The sequence below is a fragment of the Schistocerca americana genome, chromosome 7 (assembly GCF_021461395.2).
Source record: "Schistocerca americana isolate TAMUIC-IGC-003095 chromosome 7, iqSchAmer2.1, whole genome shotgun sequence".
NCBI classification, from domain to species: Eukaryota; Metazoa; Arthropoda; class Insecta; order Orthoptera; family Acrididae; genus Schistocerca; species Schistocerca americana.
Window position 1 is genome coordinate 449,522,529 of NC_060125.1, and position 22,337 is coordinate 449,544,865.

The 22,337-nt window shown below is 40.8% G+C and overlaps 1 protein-coding gene across 3 annotated transcripts in view; it reads left to right on the forward strand.

Moving 5' to 3' along the window:
* The window catches only part of LOC124621758 (DENN domain-containing protein Crag), a 315,880-nt gene that overhangs the window by 174,539 nt on the left and 119,004 nt on the right, over positions 1–22,337 (forward strand). For 2 of the 3 annotated variants that reach the window (XM_047147171.1, XM_047147173.1), the window contains one exon: positions 6,246–6,332. The exons of the other annotated variant lie outside the window; for it this stretch is intronic. In XM_047147171.1, the coding sequence (XP_047003127.1) occupies positions 6,246–6,332 (87 nt within the window). The remainder of the gene's footprint in view (positions 1–6,245; positions 6,333–22,337) is intronic. 3 annotated transcript variants of the gene reach the window in all.

Here is a 22,337-nt window from a genome sequence, read left to right on the forward strand (position 1 = left end):
GGATCTAACAGTATCATATAGTATACTAAACTGTATTCAAGTCTTAATTATTTATTTCTTGTGAAATGGTACAAAACACTTCACACACAGTGTTACATGGCATTTAACACAATATGTTTTTGGTTTCCCATTGCATTTAGCTCTTACACATCTTCTTTACGTGCTTCTTTTGTCAATCATATGACCAATTCCAACAAACCTTACGTCTGGTATCACTCTCAACTGCCTTGATGGGTATTCCATTGGACGTCCAATATTCGGTCTTCCAGTGTCCAATTTCAGGTATGTAACTGTAACAGCACGTCTGAAATCCAGTAAATCCAGTGCATTTTTCCCATGTACTAGTCTGTAAAAGAGCCAGGCATTTACGAGGGCCATTTCCAGCGTACGTATAAATATGACCCAGTACCATTTTTTCCCTTTAATTACCATCGCATATTTTCCAACTAACCAGTCATGGTGGTCAACACCTCCCTGTACGCGTTATACGACTTCAAAACGGCAGGTTGTTGCACTTGTGTCTTCTTACTTGCTTGTCTATTGTACCGCGTAGCTGCTCCCAAAGGTTCAACTTTGTCAAAATTTGTATCAATTGTAACGCATTTGTTGTCATGCCATCGAACAAATAAGACTTCACCATTCCTGTCGAACTGGTAGTCATAGTTTCCTCAAACTGTCTTTTTCAGTTCGTTGCTGCTCAGTAGTCGACAGTCACCAACTCGATTCTCTCTGACAGTCCCAGTTGCTCGAAAACCCAAATTTCCCAGATGAATCAGAAGATCTCAGCTAGTGAAGAAATAGTCAAAGCACACACAATGATTCTGGTGTTTTTCAATGCAGTCCAGCATTTTTAGGACTACTCTTGATCCCAATGGTAGGTCATCCCTTGCAGTATCTTCTGGATCCTTTCCACAGTATAAATCAGATTTGAAACAGTAGCCACTTGCTACACAAAGAGACCACAACTTACAGCCAAATCTAATAGGCTAGCCTCGGATAAACTGTTTCAACCCACTTTATCCATAGTATTTGAATATCATTTCGTCAATTGACAAATTTTTCTCAAATATTCCAAATTTTTGAAAAGTTTCATTTATCATTTTCAAGAGAGGTCTAATTTTGAATCTACGATCGTGTTTGTTTTCATTGGCTAAGTCATTGTCTTGAAAATGAAGCAATGTTTTCAGTTTCTGATATTTACTCCTTGACATAGCTGTCTTTCTAATTGGTATGCCCACATCTTCATCTTCAGACCAGTATAGCTTCTCAGCACGGAGCTTACGGTAGCCAGCAAAAAGAAGAAATCGACAATGACCTTCACTTCTTCAGCTGTGAGGATAAAATCCTGCATATTCTTCATATTTACTGCATATCTCACAGTTTCTTTCACTATGAACTCGTATATGTTTTTGTTCATCAGTTCTTCAAACATCTCCTTCGGAGTCAAGGAAGAAAGTTGTTCCTTCAATTCCTCTCTCTTTGTGGTGATGTCATGCTCACAAGTTTGAGACAGCTTTGTATAAACTGGCACATCTGAGACTTCCACGGTTTCAGTAACATCGTCTGGACCTTCTTCTTCGTCGGTCATACAGTCTACTTCAGGAGGACATACAGTGATATCAATATGGTACTGATCATCTGACACCACATTATAGAATGCGTCACTGTTTATTATTTCTTCTATTTCTTTATTAGTGAGGTATCTATCTCGTCTGAGGGCCATTATAATCTATATAAAATGAAATGAAATAAAATGTAATAAAATAAAGTGAAATGAAAGACTAATACATTAGCACAAACTACAGAAAAGGGAATGTGTAAATACCTGTGTCCATATGGAACTGTATTATTTACTAATGGGTAACATATTAATAAATATACTTACATAAAATGCTGTAAATTTCAAAGTAACTTCATATCCTGTAATACATATAAATAAAAAAAAAGAGGGGTCGTTACTTACCTCAGCAACAAAATCTGGTAAAATTACCATGTTCAAAAAAGAAAATACATCAGCAGTAGCAGTGTTTCATATTCCAACGTGCAGCAATACAAATAAGTGAAATGATAACACCAAGTCCCAGTGTCCTATTTCGAGTACACCAAATTTTATAACAATGGAAAACAATGAATATAACTCCAATTGAGCTAACAATGCAAGTAGTTTAAAAGACACATTGTTGACTATAAATAATCACAAAAATATCTTTGCCACATATTTCAAATATTACTAAATTGTAGATAAAATAAATATCTGTAATAACGAAAAGTGTGCCTTAGTATTCAATAATCAATTTATGGTAGGATTTATTGCTTTTAATTTACTGTAAGCATGCATTTGTTATAAAAAGCATCAACAAATGACGTAGAACAGTAATAGTTGCAAATTAATAATTTATTGCGTATTTATAAATAAATATGAGCTCTGACCTCAAAATAGGACACTGGTACTTAATGGATTAAGATGAGATTGAATGGTGAAATTTTACTTTTGAATTCATTGAATGCTTTCACACTGTTCGCTCCTTACACACATTTAACTTCATTCAGCTGTTTTTTTCACTAAGGCTTTGAATTTGATTAATTCTGTTTAAATCTCTTGACTTTCATAATAATTTTGCAATACTGCTCTTGATCTATGGCAGGTCATTCATATCCCTCACCATTTTCCTCATTACACATACCACGTACATGTCTAAAGCTTATTGTACAATACTTTTGAATTTTATCCATTGATTCTCCAGAACTTCAGCCCCAGAGAGATAATATTCGATGCCCACTGCTTAGAGAATCAGTGATTTGTTTCAAGGTCACATTTTCTAAGTAAAAATATATTTTCACATTTCTTTACTTGAATTATGAAAAGGATAGATTGTTACTCACCATATAAAGGAGACATTGAGTCATGGATAGGCACAATAAAAAGACTACAAAACACGTAAGCTTTCAGCCAAAATGTCTTCTTCTGAAATAGACAACATACAACCATGCCATGGCCAGACCAGAGACAGTGATCATGTGTATGTGAGCTGCATTTGCGACTCAACATCTCCACTAAAAGGTGAGTAACAATCTACCCTTTTCATAATTTAGTCACAAATTCCTTTCTTTACAGCAATTGGACTGAAAGTTTGGGTTTACTCATTAGTAGGAAATATTGCCTCTCATGTTAGTTCTCTAATTAGCTGCTCAAGCTAATTTTCGGGTAAGACATTCAATACAGTTTCTAACAATCCCTATCTGTGGTACCTGTTTAAGTTGCACAACTCTCACATTTGTAGCTGGTAATTTAAAATCTCCCTTTGCTGTCACAACATGATAAGGAAAGCTACCAGCGATATTCTCGAAGTGTTTTTTTCCCCCTGAAGCTTCTTTCCATCACCACTCTTGAGGTCTGCAGTCTATAAAATCATCCAGTTTTTATTGTAGACCTACGTTTGAAACTTACCTTTGTGCAGATCATGTAGAATTTGAAATCTGTAAATTCTCAAGTTCTTTATGACAGTAAATATATTGCCGCCATTGGTATCTAGCCTATCATTGCAATACATTTAGTTTGAATGTCATTCACTTCTGCTTTCATCCAGCTTTTTGTTCATAGTACTATGTGGATATTATTACTAATAATAAGTCAGAATACTACTGGATATGAGCCCTGCATGTGAGGCTAACTATCATCACCATTTCAGACAGACATATAAAGGAGCTGAAATTGACCCCTGAATCCAGACCGCAGCCACTATTTGTGCATACATGAACCATGACTGACTACTTACTGCCAGTTGTACTCATTGTACTCAAAGGTAGAGCTGCCTCCACACCCCATATGAGACTTTTTGGCAAACATACTAAGTGCACACTAGCATTCCTTCCCAACCTGCCAGTTAATGTCCCTTAATGACTCCATTACCCATCTAACAGTAGAGCTCCCAAAGATCAACATAAGTATCTTCTCTGCTTTCTGAACTCTGCAAGACCATGTTATATCTATTTATAAGAAGTCGTTTCTGAAAGTATTTGTATGGAAGTGAAACATGGACGATAACCAGTTTGGACAAGAAGAGCATAGAAGCTTTCGAAATGTGGTGCTACAGAAGAATGCTGAAGATAAGGTGGGTAGATCACGTAACTAATGAGGAGGTATTGAATAGGATTGGGGAGAAGAGAAGTTTGTGGCACAACTTGACTAGAAGAAGGGATCGGTTGGTAGGACACGTTTTGAGGCATCAAGGGATCACAAATTTAGCATTGGAGGGCAGCGTGGAGGGTAAAAATCGTAGATGGAGACCAAGAGATGAATACACTAAGCAGATTCAGAAGGATGTAGGTTGCAGTAGGTACTGGGAGATGAAGAAGCTTGCACAGGATAGAGTAGCATGGAGAGCTGCATCAAACCAGTCTCAGGACTGAAGACCACAACAACAACAACAACAACAACAACAACAACAAGATTTAAAGGCTCTGCTGTGAAGCTTCATTGTCTAAACTGCACAATTTTTACACAAGGCAACTGCCTGTTATCTTCAAGTCCAGTTGCGGCCGGCTGTTGCATCTCACCAATTTAAACACTGGTTCACCATAATAAAGCAGGTGTTAAGAGGCAGGAGTATAATGTCAAGGCGGGGGACGATCCAGAGCCCTCTGCAGGAGAAACAAGCCGTGAATTCTGCACGCATGGCACAAGAAGCCTGGCTTAGCTGTCCTGGCTGGATTCCACATCGTTATCTTGTTGAATTCATTTGGGTGGCCGACGATGCCTATACGCAACCAACACTGATTCCCATGATTTGCTGAGCTGAAATCCTGAGACTCTGTTTATTAATATGTTAGCTATATGTATTTCAACTGCTTGTTTACTGACAGAGCCTTAATATGTGTAGGCAGATGAGAGGATATTACTCTCTCCATAGTTCATGCCATGTCTTGTATCAAGACAGTGTTCAGCAACAGCTGTTAACACATCTGTGGATTGTTCTGTTGAGTTTTATAGTGTTTCATATAATGTCCAGCATCAATAGAAAGACTCATTTTCCTTCTTATTATTATTTTAAAAAATTTAGCTGTAATTTTATGTGTACTTGGGGGAAGCCGACTGATGCACAGAAGCAATTAACATCACAGACTTTCGAGGTACCACTCCTTTGTTTACTATAAAAATTCACTCTCTGTGTTGAAGACTACTGTTGATTTCTTTTATCTCTCATTACATTTTCTTTAAATGTCTCTTTCTGTTTATTGTGCTGAAGGAAACTAGAAATCTTTCTACTTTTTCGTTATACAATTTTATCTCTCATTGGATGTGACTTTCATTCTTATAAATTAATGGTGCATTTGACTTTGTCTCAAAAAGTAGTAGCAGCCAAACTGTATGTGATATAGAGCTGCTGACCACATAGAAATACATGACAATAAGATACCTGTGTTGCTTAGGTGGGAACAAAATAAAGAGGTTTACAATCAGTAAACTGGGTCTTCTGTATCTTCTGTTGTACTGCTCATTTGATACAGTCAAACTGAAGTATTCATTTGTGGAAGTTCAGTTAATTATCTCCCTTTGTTCTTATTTCATTTTATTGTCCTTGAGTGACTGAGGTTATCTTTCATATAATCTTTTCTGGCACACTATAAAACTGAATAAGATTCAGATACTCATCTCACTTGTCATTCACGCAAAGAGTGTGTATAAGCAGCGTTTATTTCCAACCAAAATTGTGGTCAAAGTTTAAAATCAAACATTTTAGCCAGTATTTTGGTTGATAACTTGTGAAACATTTATAAAACTAAGGACATGTTATTTGAATGACCAGTGGATCTACGAAGCACATAATCCCTTCCCAAACGTTAAACTAATAACTGTAGTAGGCCAAGATCCTAAAGTGTTACTGTATGTTTTTTATTTCTTTCACATAATTTTTTTGCTTCTTCTTGCAGTTTCTTTTTGTTCACATTTACAAGTTAAGGAGCCTAGTTTTACTGTAATTGTTGTTTCTAGATATATTTTTATTTTTGTCGAAAAAGTGTAATGTGGTTTTTGTAAGTTTGTACTTATTCAGTGCTTCCTCACTTCTGTATAAGCAATTCTCTGATGTAAGCTTTTTTCAAGAATAAGTGTTGAAGCAGTGTTTTTGTCACCTTAGTTGTAGCTTATATGTAGTATCCTTTTCCTATCAATCATTCAGCATGCCAGTTGCTCACCCTTTGTGTAGTTTGTGTGCTAACAACACCCATATCTCGCTTCTTTGCAGCCGTTATTCTCCTGCTCGACTCAGTCTGCGTAAAGCAGACCTTCGCATCGGCACTCAGATCATTGAGAATGCTCTCACTAACTTCAGGTCAGATATTCATTACGCACGGCTTTAGAGGTAGTCTGCATGGTGAGCAAGTATATTAGAATTGTAGAGGTATTTGCATATAATTGTTTGTGAAACTTCAATGTGTTAACTCTTTGTATTATGTTATAATACTTCTGATAAAATAATGTTGTGTTACTATACATCTTAAATCATGAGTTAAGTTACTATATCAATAAAGGTAAATTGCCACTGGGAGCCAACAAACCAACTACCAGGATTAAAACCATCAGGATTAAAAATGGGGTCCTAATCTCTAAGCTTGGAATATCATTCCCGTATACTCAAAGAAATAATAATTTTTGCATATAGTTCTTGTGAATCCAGTACTTGGGCTGCAGCTGAGACATTTGTCCTACGAGCAGTATCCAATATAAAATATTCAGGTGAGTCTTTGGAGGCACTGAGAAATTAGGAGAACATTGATTGCAGATTGAAGCTTTCAGTTTGATTATGAGGCATCTCATTTTTTGGATTTTGATCTGCTACATAGTTTGAAAACTTGCTATATCTACATAACTTCTTTGCAATTTGCACTCAAGTACCTGACAGAGAGTTTATTGAACAACTTTCACACACTTTCTCTAGTGCTCCATTCTCAACCAGCACTTTATGGAGTTTTTATATCAGCATAATCTTAAAAGGATTCAACTGATATACAAGATGGACTGGAAGACTTGCCTTTATTAAGAAATATGAGCTGCTTCGGTACACCGAGAATATGTACTTCTATTTCATGTTGACAGCAGTTCTTGATTCGAATTCTGGTATATTTATTTTGTCATCTTCGGCGATGGAATTTTGGAAAACTGTATTTAATAACTCAACTTTAGTAGCACTGTCATTGGTAACATTACCATTGGTATTGCACAGTGGGGGTATTGATTGTGTCTTGCTGCTGGCGTAATGTACATACAACCAAAATCTCTTTGGCTTTTCTGAGACAGAGACAGAGTTTCTTCGTGGAGACTATTAAAAAATCTGAGATTGAAATCTGCACTAAATTTCTGACCTCTGTGAAACTTCACCAGTCTTGGGGATTTTGCGTTCTTTTAAATTCAGCACGCATTTTTCATTGCTTTTGCAATAGTGTTCTGACCTGTTTTGTGTGCCATGGGAAATCAGTTCCATCTCTTATGAGTTTATTCAATATAAATCTCTCAACTGCTGTTGATACTATTTCTTTGAATTTAAGCCACATTTGGTCTGTGATTATCAAGTTAATTTGGAAGGAATGGGGATGGGTTTTTTAAGGGAAGGCATCAAGTGAATTTTTATGTGCATTTTTAAATAGATATATTCTGCATTTATTTTTGGTGGGTTTGAATGTTATGTGGGGTTCAGTCTCGCTACAACAATATTGTGGTCACTAAGCCCTGTATCATCTGCCATGATGCTCCCTGTTTGCTTGGGATTATTTGTTTCTAAGAGACCCAAGTATGTTTTCACAACCATTAAACTTTGAGCTAGCCCCTAAAATAATTACTTAAAATAACTTTCAGAGAAAGCATTTATTACAGTTTTGGAAAATGTTTTATACCTACCAATGGCTTTCAACATGTATTCATGCCTATATATCATGACAAGATGGAACTCATCATCAACTACAACTTGTGTGAGTAGGGTATGTATTTGAGATGATACTCAAGTTTCAGCATCATCTGAATCAGGAGATCAGTAAAAGGAACCAATTATTAACTTATGCTGGTTGTCAAGCATAACCTCTACACATACTAACTCACTGGAACTATCTAATTCTATTTTGCTATGAGATAAACTACTACTAACAGCAACAATACCAGAGAAGGAAAGTTGCTATTCACCATATAGCAGAGATGCTGAGTCGCGATAGGCACAACAAAAAGATTCACACAATTATAGCTTTTGGCCATTAAGGCCTTTGTCAGCAGTAGACACACATACACATATGCATACATACACTCACGCAAACACAACTTGCACACACGTCTGCAGTCTCAGAGAACTGAAACCACACTGCGAGCAGCAGCACCAGTGCATGATGGGAGTGGAGACTGGGAGGGGGTAAGGAGGAGGCTGGGGCAGGGAGGGGGAGGGATAGTATGGTGGGAGTGGTGAACAGTGAAGTGTTGCAGTTCAGACAGAGGGCAGGAGAGAAGGTGCAGAAGGGGTAGAGGGTAAGTGCTGGAAAGGAGAGAAATAAAAAGAAATTAATAGACTGGGTATGGTGGTAAAATAATGCTGTGTAGTGCTGGAATGGGAACAGGGAGGGGGCTGGATGGGTGAGGACAGTGACTAACGAAGGTTGTGGCCAGGAGGGTTACAGGAATGTAGGATGTATTACAGGGAAAGTTCCCACCTGCGCAATTCAGAAAAGCTGGTGTTGGTGGGAAGGATCCACATGGCACGGGCTGTGAAGAAGTCATTGAGATGAGGGATATCATGTTTGGCAGCATGTTCAGCAACAGTGTGGTCCACTTGTTTTTTGGCCACAGTTTGTCGGTGGCCGTTCATGCGGACAGACAGCTTGTTGGCTGTCATGCCTACATAGAATGCAGCACAGTGGTTGCAGCTTAGCTTGTAAATCACATGACTGGTTTCACAGGCAGCCCTGCCTTTGGTGGGATAAGTGATGTTAGTGACTGGACTGGAGTAGGTGGTGGTAGGAGGATCTATGAGCCACGAGGTAAGGGATTGGGAGTAGGGGTTGTGTAAGGATAGACGAGTATATTGTGTGAGTATGTAGCCATCTCTGAGGTGGGGGTCAACATCGACGAAGGTGGCTTGTTGGGTTGAGTAGGACCAGGTGAAGCAAATGGGGGAGAAGTTATTGAGGTTCTGGAGGAATGTGAATAAGGTGTCCTCACCTTCAATCCAAATAGCAAAGATGTCCTCAATGAATCTGAACCAGGTGAGGGGTTTAGGATACTGGGTTTTAAGGAAGGCCATCTTGGGGAACCCTTCCTTCACTGACTGTAATTATCCTCCCATCCTTGTACAAAAACAAATATCCTGTGCCTTACCTTTCCAATCTCCCACCACATCCCATAGTCCCACAGTCCGGCCACAGAGGAGCATTCCCCTCGTAACTCAGTACCATCCGGTACTGGAGCAACTGAATTACATTCTCTGCCAGGGTTTCGATTACCTCTCATCGTGCCCTGAAATGAGAAAAGTGCTGCCCACTATCCTTCCCACCCCTGCTACTGTGGTATTCCTCCATCCACCGAACCTACACAATATACACGTCCATCCTTACACAACCCGTGCTCCCAATCCCTTTCCTAATGGCTCATACTCATACCTGTCCCACACATCCTCCTACCACCATCTACTCCAGTCCAGTCACTAACATCACCTATCCCATCTAAGGCAGGCTACCTGTGACACCAGTCATGTGATTTACAAGCTAAGCTGCAACCACTGTGCTGCATTCTATGTAGGCATGACAACCAACAAGCTGTCTGTCCGCATGAGCGGCTACCAACAAACTGCGGCCCAAAAACAAGTGGACCACACTGTTGCTGAACACGCTGCCAAACATGATATCCCTCATCTCAATGACTGCTTCACAGCCTGTGCCATATGGATCCTTCCCACCAACACCAGCTTTTCTGAATTGCACAGGTGGGAACTTTCCCTGCAATACATTCTACATTCCCATAACCCTCCTGTCCTCAAGCTTCGTTAATCACTGTCCTCACCCATCCAGCCCCCTCCCTGTTCCCATTCCAGCACTACACAGCCGTCATTTCACCACCACACCCAGTCTTTTAATTTCTTTTTATTTCTCTCCTTTCCACTACTTACCCTCTACCCTCTCTGCACCTTCTCTCCTGCCCTCCGTCTAAACTGCAACACCTCACTGTCCGCCACTCCCACCATACTATCCCTCCCCCTCCCTGCCCCGGCCTCCTCCTTACCCCCACCCAGTCACCACTCCCATTATGCATTGGTACTGCTGCTCGCAGTGTGGTTTCTGTTCTCTGATAAAAAGCTATCATTGTTTTAACCTTTTTGTTGTGCTTTTCACGACTCAGCATCTCTGCTATATGGTGAGAAGAGTAGCAACTTTCCTTCTCTGGTATTGTCACAGTCCATCCTGAATTTTCCATTGTTTGATTTTTGCTAACAGCAACAAACACATGGCCACCAACAAAAGTTTGCTTGAACTTATCTCTGGCTTTAGCCCACTTTCAGTACCTATAATAATTTGAGCTTCGTTGCTTTGTAGTAGCACTTAGAACTCTGGTTCCTTCCCAACACAGCTACAAACCTTACTATTATAATACCTTTGTTTCCTAGGTCTACCTTTGTCCTGTCTTTGAACTGCTCCCTTTGAGATTGAAGTCCTTTTTGGTCTTTTGTGAGTCTTCTAATCTAAAATATGCCCAATTCACTCCACACAGCCCCTGTTACCTATGTAACCATCTCCTGTGTGATGGACTACTGATCTATTAAGCGGAAACTGATACATCACCACGCTATGGCGCAAGTCAAGGAATCTGCAGCCTACATGGTCGCTGAATCATCTGAGCCTCTGATTCAGATCCTCCCCTCAGTTTTGTACCAATGGTCGGCAGTTGATCCTCTTGACATTGATACAAATGGTGAGATCTGTCTTCATCTTGCATGCAAAACTGGTAGCCTTTTCCATTTCAGATAGCTGTCAAAACCAGAGAGGATCTCTTCCAGTCCAAAGTGACATACATCATTAGCACTAGCATGAGCCACCGCATGCACTTGGCTGCAAACTGTCCTCTTCAGGGCATCAGGAAAGACCCATTCCACAACTGGGATGAATTGCGCCAGTGTGCACACAGAGAGCACACTGGACTTCTTTCCCTCCTTGGCAGTCATATCCCTAAGGGCACCCTTTATGCGCCTGACACTGGAGCTCCCAACTAACAGTAATCCCACCCTCTATGGCTCTCTGGATCTTGCAGGCTGAGCGGCTTCCTGTGAAACAAGACAAGTGACTGCATCTGCCTCAGGATTTTCATCAGCCACAAATAGCAACTGAAACCTATTTCTCAGGTGAACTGTGTGTGTTATGGTCAGCCCCACTGCAAGTCTTCACTGCCAGCCACACCTTGGAGTGACCTCCCACTCTGCTTTAGGTGAGACTCAACATCAGTGCAGGCAGTAAATCAGGTGGCATCACCAGTGGATTGATCAGGGGACACATGGAACATGTTAGATGTCCCTTGGATGCACTTGTCCATTGTGGGGCCCAATGACAGCCTCAAGCTGCATAACCTGGACTCTGAAAGAAGGGTCTCCATTTCAGCCTGCATCCTAACACAGCAATCACAGTTGGTGTCCATGCTAAAATTGGTGGAATTCTGCACTAGGCAGTTATTAAATTGCAAAAGTGTGTCTCCTAAGCATACAAACACACAATAAATTTACAAACTAAACTACTAAGCACACAAGTAAAAGAAAATAAGTCACTGCTGTTTGAAGCTCTTACAAATAATTGAAAAATGTACACTGTACTCTCCTGTGATGCTGATCTTGTGACAAGAACTGCCACCTTATCTGGTTGTTCCATATATAATAATGTTTACAAGAATTACTTTATATTAGAAGTAGTATGGAGTGAAGGTGTCCCCCCCCCCCCCACCCCTTTTCAGTACAATCATACTGACTATTGTCTACTGAGGAAAAAATTTGCAGAGATGTGCTTTGTCATTGATTTAGAAATACTTGCCCTCACCAGCCATCATCTTGTGCACTCACCATACTAGGATTTTCTTAGCAATCGACCGAGCGAGGTGGCGCAGTGGTTAGCACACTGGACTCGTATTCGGGAGGACGACGGTTCAATCCCGCGTCCGGCCATCCTGATTTAGGTTTTCCGTGATTTCCCTAAATTGCTCCAGGCAAATGCCGGGATGGTTCCTCTGAAAGGGCACGGCCGACTTCCTTCCCTGTCCTTCCTTAATCCGATGAGACCGATGACCTCGCTGTTTGGTCTCTTCCCCCAAAACCAACCAACCAATCTTAGCAATCGTGTACTGCTGTTGTGAAAATTGAAAGTCATCTGTTAAAATTATTCTACATGTACATCCACACTCTGTTTACCATTTTTTGTGCATGACTTATCATTGTTCCATTTCTGAGGGTTTCTTTAAGAGATCTGGGGTTTCTTACTGTTACTTTCACGTATGGAGTGCAGGAAGAATGACAGCTTAACTACCTCTGCGTATGCTGTAATTAGTCTAATCTCGTCTTTGTTATCCCTACAGGACCGATGTTCAGGGGACTTTAGTATATTCATAGATCCCTCACTTAACACTTGGTGCTGAAATTTTGGATATAGGCTTTTGTGAGATAGTTGACATCTGTGTTTAAGTGTCTACCATTTTGGATTTTTCAACATTTTCGACTTTTCGACATTTCCATGACAATTATCCACTAGTGAAAGAAACCTGTAACCTTTTGTGCTCCTCTTTGTTGTCTACATTCAGTATCTGGCTGTTAGACACTTCGGCACTATTCTTGGATTGCCTGCACAAGTGTTTCGTAAGTATTCTTCTTTGTGGATTGGTCTTGTGGCCCATTGTCCTACCAAAGAGATAAGATCTCTCATCTGCTTAAACTGTGGCTGAGTCTATGCAGTCATTCCACTTCATATTCCCACAAATCGTTAAAACAGGTATTTATGTGAATTAACTGATTCCAGTTGGTATTCATTGACATTGTACTCAGAGGATATTACATTTTTTTTGTTTTGTGAAGTACACACTTTTACATTTTTTAACATTTAATGCAATTTCTCAATAGTTACAGCACTGTACTGAATATTTGTGCAGCTTTTTTCAAAGGGTACTTCCCTATAGATAACTGCAAAATCTCCAAAATTTCTGAGATTACTGTTAATTTTGTGTGCAGGCTTTAATATGTAACATGAAGAGTATGGGTCCAACTATGGTTGTGTTGTGGTGAAATGACAAGTTTCAACCCAGGTTCCTGTCAGCTTTACCTATTTTCCATTGCAACCGTCAGCATGATGGCCTTCGAATATTTGAACATAATCATTTTAGCTGGAAACAATAAGCATCCTGTATCACAGAAAATGTTGCCCCAGAACTGAATAATCCTTGGACAGATTAGTCGAAGATCCTTTGATATCACAGGAGATATTGAATTTAATTGCTGAAAGAAGAGAATATAAAAATACAGCAAATGAAGCAGAGGGTGAAAGGGAATAAAACATTTAAAAAATGAGATTGACAGGAAGTGCAAAGCGGCTAAGTAGGAATGGCTAGATAACAAAGGTAAGGATATAGAAGCATATATATATGTATAGAAAAGAGAAACAGCTGTATGAATATCAAGATCTCAAATGGGAAACCAGTACAAAGAAAATAAGAGAAAGGTGGAAGGAGCATATTAAAAGTCTATTCAGTGGAGGTGAACTTGAATGCTATATTATAGAAAAGGAAGAGGACGTAGATGAATATGTGATGGGAGAAGAATTTCACAGAGCTCAGAAATACCTAAGTTGAAACAAGGCCTCTGGAGTAGATGAAGTTCTGTCAGAATTACTGATATCCTTGGGAGAGTCAGCTGTGACAAAACTATTCCACCTGGTGTGCAAGTTGTACGAGACAGGCAAAATATTCTCAGACATAAAGAAGACTGTAATAGTTCCAATTCCAAAGAAAGCAGGTGCTGACAGCTGAGAATATTACCGAACTATCAATGTAATAAGTCACGGATGCAAAATACAATAAAAATTCTATACATAAGAATGGAAGAACTGGTAGAAGCAGACCTCAGGTTAGGTCAGTTTGGATTCCATAGAAATGTGGGAATACATGTGGCAATACTGACCCTATGACTTATCTTAGAAGATAGATTAAGTAAAGGCAAACCTGCATTTCTAGCTTATGTAAACCTAGAAAAAGCTATTGGCAGTGTTAACTGGAATGCTCTCTTTGAGTTTCTGAAGATAGCAGGGTTAAAATACAGGTGGCACAAGACTATTAACAACTTTCACAGAAACCAGTTGGCAGCTATAAAAATTTGAGGGACATGAAAGGGAAGTAGTGGTTGAGAAGGGAGTGATACAGGGTTTTAGTCTATCCCCAGTGTTGTTCAACCTCTACATTTAGCGAACAGTAAAGGAAACCAAAGAAAAATTTGGAGGAGGAAATACAGTTTGGGGAAAAGAAATAAAAACTTTGAGGTTTGCTGATGACATGGTAATGCTGTGAGAGACAGCAAAGGATTTGGAAGAGCAGTGGAATGGAATGGACAGAAAGGAGCACACAAGATGTTGTTGAGCTATGTTCTTCAATTGTTCTCTGGCCATGTGGACTTGCTGATGGTTGTCAACAAATTTTTTTATTTCCATCAGAAATTTATCGCAGCTTTTGAGCTTTTCTTTGTTTTGATAGGCCCCTGATGGACTCTGGCATCCAAGTAAAAGTAGGATGTTGGCAAGACAAATTGCGTCATCTCTTGTTCATATTTTGGTCCCTTTAACAATTTTATTCAGCTTCTGGACAGCACATCCTGAAAGAAGTTCTGGATGCCTTACGTGCTTTTATCATGCCAACACTTGTGTATCTATTGATAGCACAACAATTCACACCAATAGGATGAATTTATTGTTTTTATTTAGTGTTCTTGTCCTTTTGCATAACCTTAATAGAATAAGCCTTCACACTGAAAGCATGTTTATTGAGCACATGCACAAAAGTGCAGATGGAGCTGAACTGCTGACTTTAGCAGAGTGTTCTCACATTTATAAATACATAGTTTCTTTAGATTTTTTAATTTTATATTTATTTATCCTTTTTTCCTTCCTCAGTCTGAAGACTGGTTTGATGCAGTTCCCCACACTAGTTAATCCTGTACAAGCCGTCTTTGACACAGCATAATTATTATAGCTAAGTGAAGTCGGACATTCTCAGGTGGGAGATAGTAGTTTCAATGTGTTTCATTTAGCAAAATAATTTTAAAGTAAAACTCTGTTAATGGTTAGACTGCAGTTTTGTATTAAAATACAGTATGAAAGCTAGTTTCTGTTGCATCTGCAACCATCTTGAGATCTGTAAACAAACAAATGGAGAAAAAGTAGCCTAAGAAAATTTTGCACAGGCAAGTAGGATATAAAAACTGACCAAAAAATATAATGGGGAGTCAATTCTAATAGCAAAAGTGAAAATTTGACAAATCCATTTAACAGTGGAGTACAAAATACGTTAATGCTTGTAATTATGTAACGTACTGTTCAGAGTATAAAAAAGTGGTGACCATGCATTTGGAAGCATCTACATCTACATCTACACTCCGCGAGCCACCTTACGGTGTGTGGCGGAGGGTACTTATTGTACCACTATCTGATCCCCCCTTCCCTGTTCCATTCACGAATTGTGCGTGGGAAGAACGACTGCTTGTAAGTCTCCGTATTTGCTCTAATTTCTCGGATCTTTTCGTTGTGATCATTACGCGAGATATATGTGGACGGTAGTAATATGTTGCCCATCTCTTCCCGGAATGTGCTCTCTCGTAATTTCGATAATAAACCTCTCCGTATTGCGTAACGCCTTTCTTGAAGTGTCCGCCACTGGAGCTTGTTCAGCATCTCCGTAACGCTCTCGCGCTGACTAAATGTCCCCATGACGAATCGCGCTGCTTTTCGCTGGTTCATGTCTATCTCTTCTATTAATCCAACCTGGTAAGGGTCCCATACTGATGAGCAATACTCAAGAATCGGACGAACAAGCGTTTTGTAAGCTACTTCTTTCGTCGATGAGTCACATTTTCTTAGAATTCTTCCTATGAATCTCAACCTGGCGCCTGCTTTTCCCACTATTTGTTTTATGTGATCATTCCACTTCAGATCGCTCCGGATAGTAACTCCTAAGTATTTTACGGTCGTTACCGCTTCCAATGATTTACCACCTATGGCATAATCGTACTGGAATGGATTTCTGCCCCTATGTATGCGCATTATATTACATTTATCTACGTTTAGGGAAAGCTGCCAGCTGTCGCACCATGCATTAATCCTCTGCAGGTCCTCCTGGAGTACGTACGAGTCTTCTGATGTTGCTACTTTCTTGTAGACAACCGTGTCATCTGCAAATAGCCTCACGGAGCTACCGATGTTGTCAACTAAGTCATTTATGTATATTGTAAACAATAAAGGTCCTATCACGCTTCCCTGCGGTACTCCCGAAATTACCTCTACATCTGCAGATTTTGAACCGTTAAGAATGACATGTTGTGTTCTTTCTTCTAGGAAATCCTGAATCCAATCACAAACCTGGTCCGATATTCCGTAAGCTCGTATTTTTTTTACTAAACGTAAGTGCGGAACCGTATCAAATGCCTTCCTGAAGTCCAGGAATACGGCATCAATCTGCTCGCCAGTGTCTACGGCACTGTGAATTTCTTGGGCAAATAGGGCGAGCTGAGTTTCACATGATCTCTGTTTGCGGAATCCATGTTGGTTATGATGAAGGAGATTTGTATTATCTAAGAACGTCATAATACGAGAACACAAAACATGTTCCATTATTCTACAACAGATTGACGTAAGCGAAATAGGCCTATAATTATTCGCATCTGATTTATGACCCTTCTTGAAAATGGGAACGACCTGCGCTTTCTTCCAGTCGCTAGGTACTTTACGTTCTTCCAGCAATCTACGATAAATTGCTGATAGAAAGGGGGCAAGTTCTTTAGCATAATCACTGTAGAATCTTAAGGGTATCTCGTCTGGTCCGGATGCTTTTCCGCTACTAAGTGATAGCAGTTGTTTTTCAATTCCGATATCGTTTATTTCAATATTTTCCATTTTGGCGTCCGTGCGACGGCTGAAGTCAGGGACCGTGTTACGATTTTCCGCAGTGAAACAGTTTCGGAACACTGAATTCAGTATTTCTGCCTTTCTTCGGTCGTCCTCTGTTTCGGTGCCATTGTGGTCAACGAGTGACTGAATAGGGGATTTAGATCCGCTTACCGATTTTACATATGACCAAAACTTTTTAGGGTTCTTGTTTAGATTGTTTGCCAATGTTTTATGTTCGAATTCATTGAATGCCTCTCTCATTGCTCTCTTTACGCTCTTTTTCGCTTCGTTCAGCTTTTCCTTATCAGCTATGATTCGACTACTCTTAAACCTATGATGAAGCTTTCTTTGTTTCCTTAGTACCTTTCGTACATGATTGTTATACCACGGTGGATCTTTCCCCTCGCTTTGGACCTTAGTCGGTACGAACTTATCTAAGGCGTACTGGACGATGTTTCTGAATTTTTTCCATTTTTGTTCCACATCCTCTTCCTCAGAAATGAACGTTTGATGGTGGTCACTCAGATATTCTGCGATTTGTGCCCTATCACTCCTGTTAAGCAAATATATTTTCCTTCCTTTCTTGGCATTTCTTATTACACTTGTAGTCATTGATGCAACCACTGACTTATGATCACTGATACCCTCTTCTACATTCACGGAGTCGAAAAGTTCCGGTCTATTTGTTGCTATGAGGTCTAAAACGTTAGCTTCACGAGTTGGTTCTCTAACTATCTGCTCGAAGTAATTCTCGGACAAGGCAGTCAGGATAATGTCACAAGAGTCTCTGTCCCTGGCTCCAGTTCTGATTGTGTGACTATCCCATTCTATACCTGGTAGATTGAAGTCTCCCCCTATTACAATAGTATGATCACGAAACTTCTTCACGACGTTCTGCAGGTTCTCTCTGAGGCGCTCAACTACTACGGTTGCTGATGCAGGTGGTCTATAGAAGCATCCGACTATCATATCTGACCCAACTTTGATACTTAACTTAACCCAGATTATTTCACATTCCCATTCGCTAATAACTTCACTGGATATTATTGAATTCTTTACTGCTATAAATACTCCTCCACCATTGGCGTTTATCCTATCCTTGCGGTATATATTCCATTCTGTGTCTAGGATTTCGTTACTGTTCACTTCCGGTTTTAACCAACTTTCCGTTCCTAATACTATATGCGCACTATTTCCTTCAATAAGAGATACTAATTCAGGAACCTTGCCCTGGATACTCCTGCAGTTTACCAATATTACGTTAACTTTTCCTGTTTTTGGTCTCTGAGGACGGACGTTCTTTATCAACGATGATAATGTCCTCTCTGGTAAGCCGTCAGGTATTTTATCGTTTCGCCCAAGGGGGGGTCCCTCTAACCTAAAAAACCCCCGTGTGCACGCCACACGTACTCTGCTACCCTAGTAGCTGCTTCCGGTGTGTAGTGCACGCCTGACCTGTCTAGGGGGGCCCTACAGTTCTCCACCCAATAACGGAGGTCGATGAATTTGCAACCATTATAGTCGCAGAGTCGTCTGTGCCTCTGGTTTAGACCCTCCCCACGGCTCCAAACCAGAGGACCGCGATCGACTCTGGGCACTATGCTGCAGATATTAAGCTCAGCTTGCACTCCGCGTGCGATGCTGGTTGTCTTCACCAAATCAGCCAGCCGCCGGAAGGAACCAAGGATGGCCTCAGAACCCAAGCGGCAGGCGTCATTCGTTCCGACATGTGCTACTATCTGCAGCCGGTCACACCCAGTGCGTTCAATAGCTGCTGGAAGGGCCTCCTCCACATTACGGACGAGACCCCCCGGCAAGCACACCGAGTGCACACTGGCATTCTTCCCCGACCTACCCGCTATTTTCCTGAGGGGCTCCATAACCCGCCTAACGTTGGAGCTCCCTATAACTAATAGGCCCGCCCTCTGTGACTGTCGGGACCTTGCTGGAGAATCGGCCACTGGCCCAACAGGCGAGGCATCCTGTGGTGGCTCGGAAACGATGTCATCACCACTAGGAAGCACCCCGTACCTGTTGGAAAGGGGTAAGGCAGCTGCCACGCGGCCAGATCCCACCTTTGCCTTTCGGCCAGGCACACGCGAGCCCACCACTGTCCGCCATTCACCCTGGAGTGATGGCTGACCGGTAAGATGCTCACTGCCGGAAGACGCAGCGACATCAGGGGTTCCATGTGATTCCAAGGCCACCGAAGTAGGCATAGGTCTCACCACAGTTGCCCCAACGCCACTACGAGCCGACGCCTGCGCCTCGAGCTCGATGAGCCTAACAGACAAAGCCTCCACCTGCCCCCGAAGAGTGGCCAATTCTCCTTGCGTCCGCTCACAACAACCACAGTCCCTACACATGACTATGTTTACCCTATCTATACGGTGACAAATTCCCATTAGCTGTAGTCATACTATGACGTGCACTCATAAATAGCAAAACAATGACAGTATGTAGTTTAAAAACATCAGCGTGAGCAAGCCAGATCGTAGACCTGCCGAAAGAATTTTAGACCAGAAATCTTAAAAACCTTATCCCTACATCCAGGTGAATTTTAAAATTATGAAGACAACAATGGCGTAAGTTAAAATTACTAGAAGATTCTGCCAAACTCACTGACTGTTAGGATGACACTCTAAGTTACAGTTTGGGTCATTGAAAAGATTGTTACACATTGAGCTGTCAGCCAAAGCCTTCTACAGAACAGGAATCGCTAACACATTCACACAAGCAGGCACACCTGACAGACACAACCACTATCTCCAGCTGCTACAGCCTGAATGGTGCTTTGGACAAAAGCAGGGATCTGGAATGGGGCAGGGGAGTAGGCGGAACGAGAGGGTACTAGTGGCAGGAGCTGTGTCATGAGACTTGTGAGGAGAGGGGTGGGAGTGAAAAGAAAAATGGCAGAGAAGGGGAAAAGGCCCTGGTGGATGTGTTGGCAGCAGGAATAGAGAATATATTGTAAGGATAACTCCCATCTGCACAATTGATGCAGAGAAGGATCCAGCTGGATATTAGGGATGACTCCACAGATGTCAATAACTGCCATCCAGTCTCACTCCATGCATCATTTTCTAAAATATTTGAGAAGGTAATGAACTCCAGAATTGTGACATAAGCGTGTCATGATGTGATACATAGCCAGTAATAGTTTGGCTTTCAACATGGACCCAATACTGAGTCAGCTATTTATACAATTCCTGTTTGACATGATACACTGACGATTTGCTTGCTGGCTGTCAGGAACAGTAGGAGGTATCCCTTGCCCCTGAATTAGGACTGCCAAGGTGAGTGGAGAGGTGAAGGGAAGGCAACGCTGACTACTTTCCGCAATGCTGACATCAATTTCCATTTCTTGTGCTTGAATGAAGGCAGATATGACATACTCCAGAAATATTGGTAACACTCAGAGGCAAATGAATATCTTCCAAATAGTGTCGATTTTCTCCGCTACTGGCGGCACCAGTATAAATCATCAACTTATTCTGTCCAATGTGTTCTGAGCACATAACACAATCTGTAAATGATAAAATATCATCAGTTGATCTTTTGTGACTTATTGAATTCATTTGATTGTGTCAGTCACAATATTTTATTAGAGATGTTATGTTTTCAAGGAATACTTAGCACAGCACATGCCTGGTGTTATTCTTATTTAAGAAACAGTATCACAGAAGCTATACTAAGCTGTTTGAATAATGCAGAGAGGGATGCCACATTATCTGTGTGGTGAGCAATTACAGTGGGAGTCCCACAAGGTTTGATCATCATTCCACTTCTGTTCTTGCTTTATGTTAATGATCTACTATTTTATTTGAATCAGGAGGCAGAATTAGGCCTGTATTTCTTGAAGTTTCTGTAGCAAATAGAATATTCTACTGTCTTTCAGGTGTACATCTTTGATGAATGCACATTTACTCTTCAGCATTGTGTCAAGTGGTTTAAATTTTTTCAGCAACATACCTTGGTTGTAAGATCATCAGTCGAAATATCAGAAGAAGAAATAATACCATCCTTGATGTGTGCCCGAGACATGATGGACAGAAATAAATAGAATTAGTCCTATTTACAGATGATACGAACAGTGCTGTGAAGCCAAGCAAAGAAGCACCAACACAGAAATTAGTGAACTAAATGATATTTTTTTGTGGAGTTACTGATTAGTTTTGCACAAATGGGCTAGCTTTAAACTTTGTAAAAAACACAGCTCATCCAGTTTTGTACAGTCAGAATATCCCATCTCCTATTAATCTATTATATCAACTAGAAATAATAATCAAGGGAGAAAATTCTAAGTTGTTAAGTGTGCTTATTGCAAAAACTTAAAAGAGGAGAAAACATATCGTAGATCTGCGAAAACATTTAGATTTGTCAACTTTTGCCGTAAGAATAATTGGCTTCTGTAGGGATCTAGAAATCAGTAATTTAATATACATTTATGGAAAAAAATTGCAGCATCAAAGAGGAGTTGTGTGAGATAAACGGAAGTTGGTAGGCATGTTCCTACAACTAGGAGATGAAATCTATTCAAATTTCATGTGCCACTATGAGGATGCAACTCAGTTTTCCTTCAAATGGATGCTGTATTGGTTATGGGCGTTAATTACCTTTGAGATTGGATGCGTTGATTGTTGTTAGTGAAGAATACCTTTAAGGTGACATAGACACCATTAATAACATCTGAGTGTGGACGAGGTGTGTAAAACTGCTACAAGAAGGCGGATGTTCCTTCTGCAATATTGCACTAAGACTTGGCAAGAATGTAGCCACCCACATGACTGCTGGCAGCTGTGGTCATGAGAAATGTATTATGTGATTCTTCAGTTTCTCCTGGTGTATTTGATAATCAAAATATCCACGGGTGTGCTGACGGCCTATAGTGTCCAACGGGCACAATATTTCGGCGATCATACATGTCGCCATCATCAGGTGAACTGACGGACTGAGCTCCTGTGAACGTGCCGGCACGGAGATCCGTACGCTATGGCTGCTCAGAGGGAACTGGGTTCGGTCGCGGCGGCGGCCGATATAAATACCCTCCGCCTGCGGCGCGCTCCCTCCGCCGTCCACGCCCCGTGCCACGGTCGAGCGGTGGAACAGATTGCGCCGGCATCTGAGATGACGTCGGTGTGATGGCTCTATCCGCCGTGGTCGTCACAACTATACGTTTGCTCGACTTACTCTTG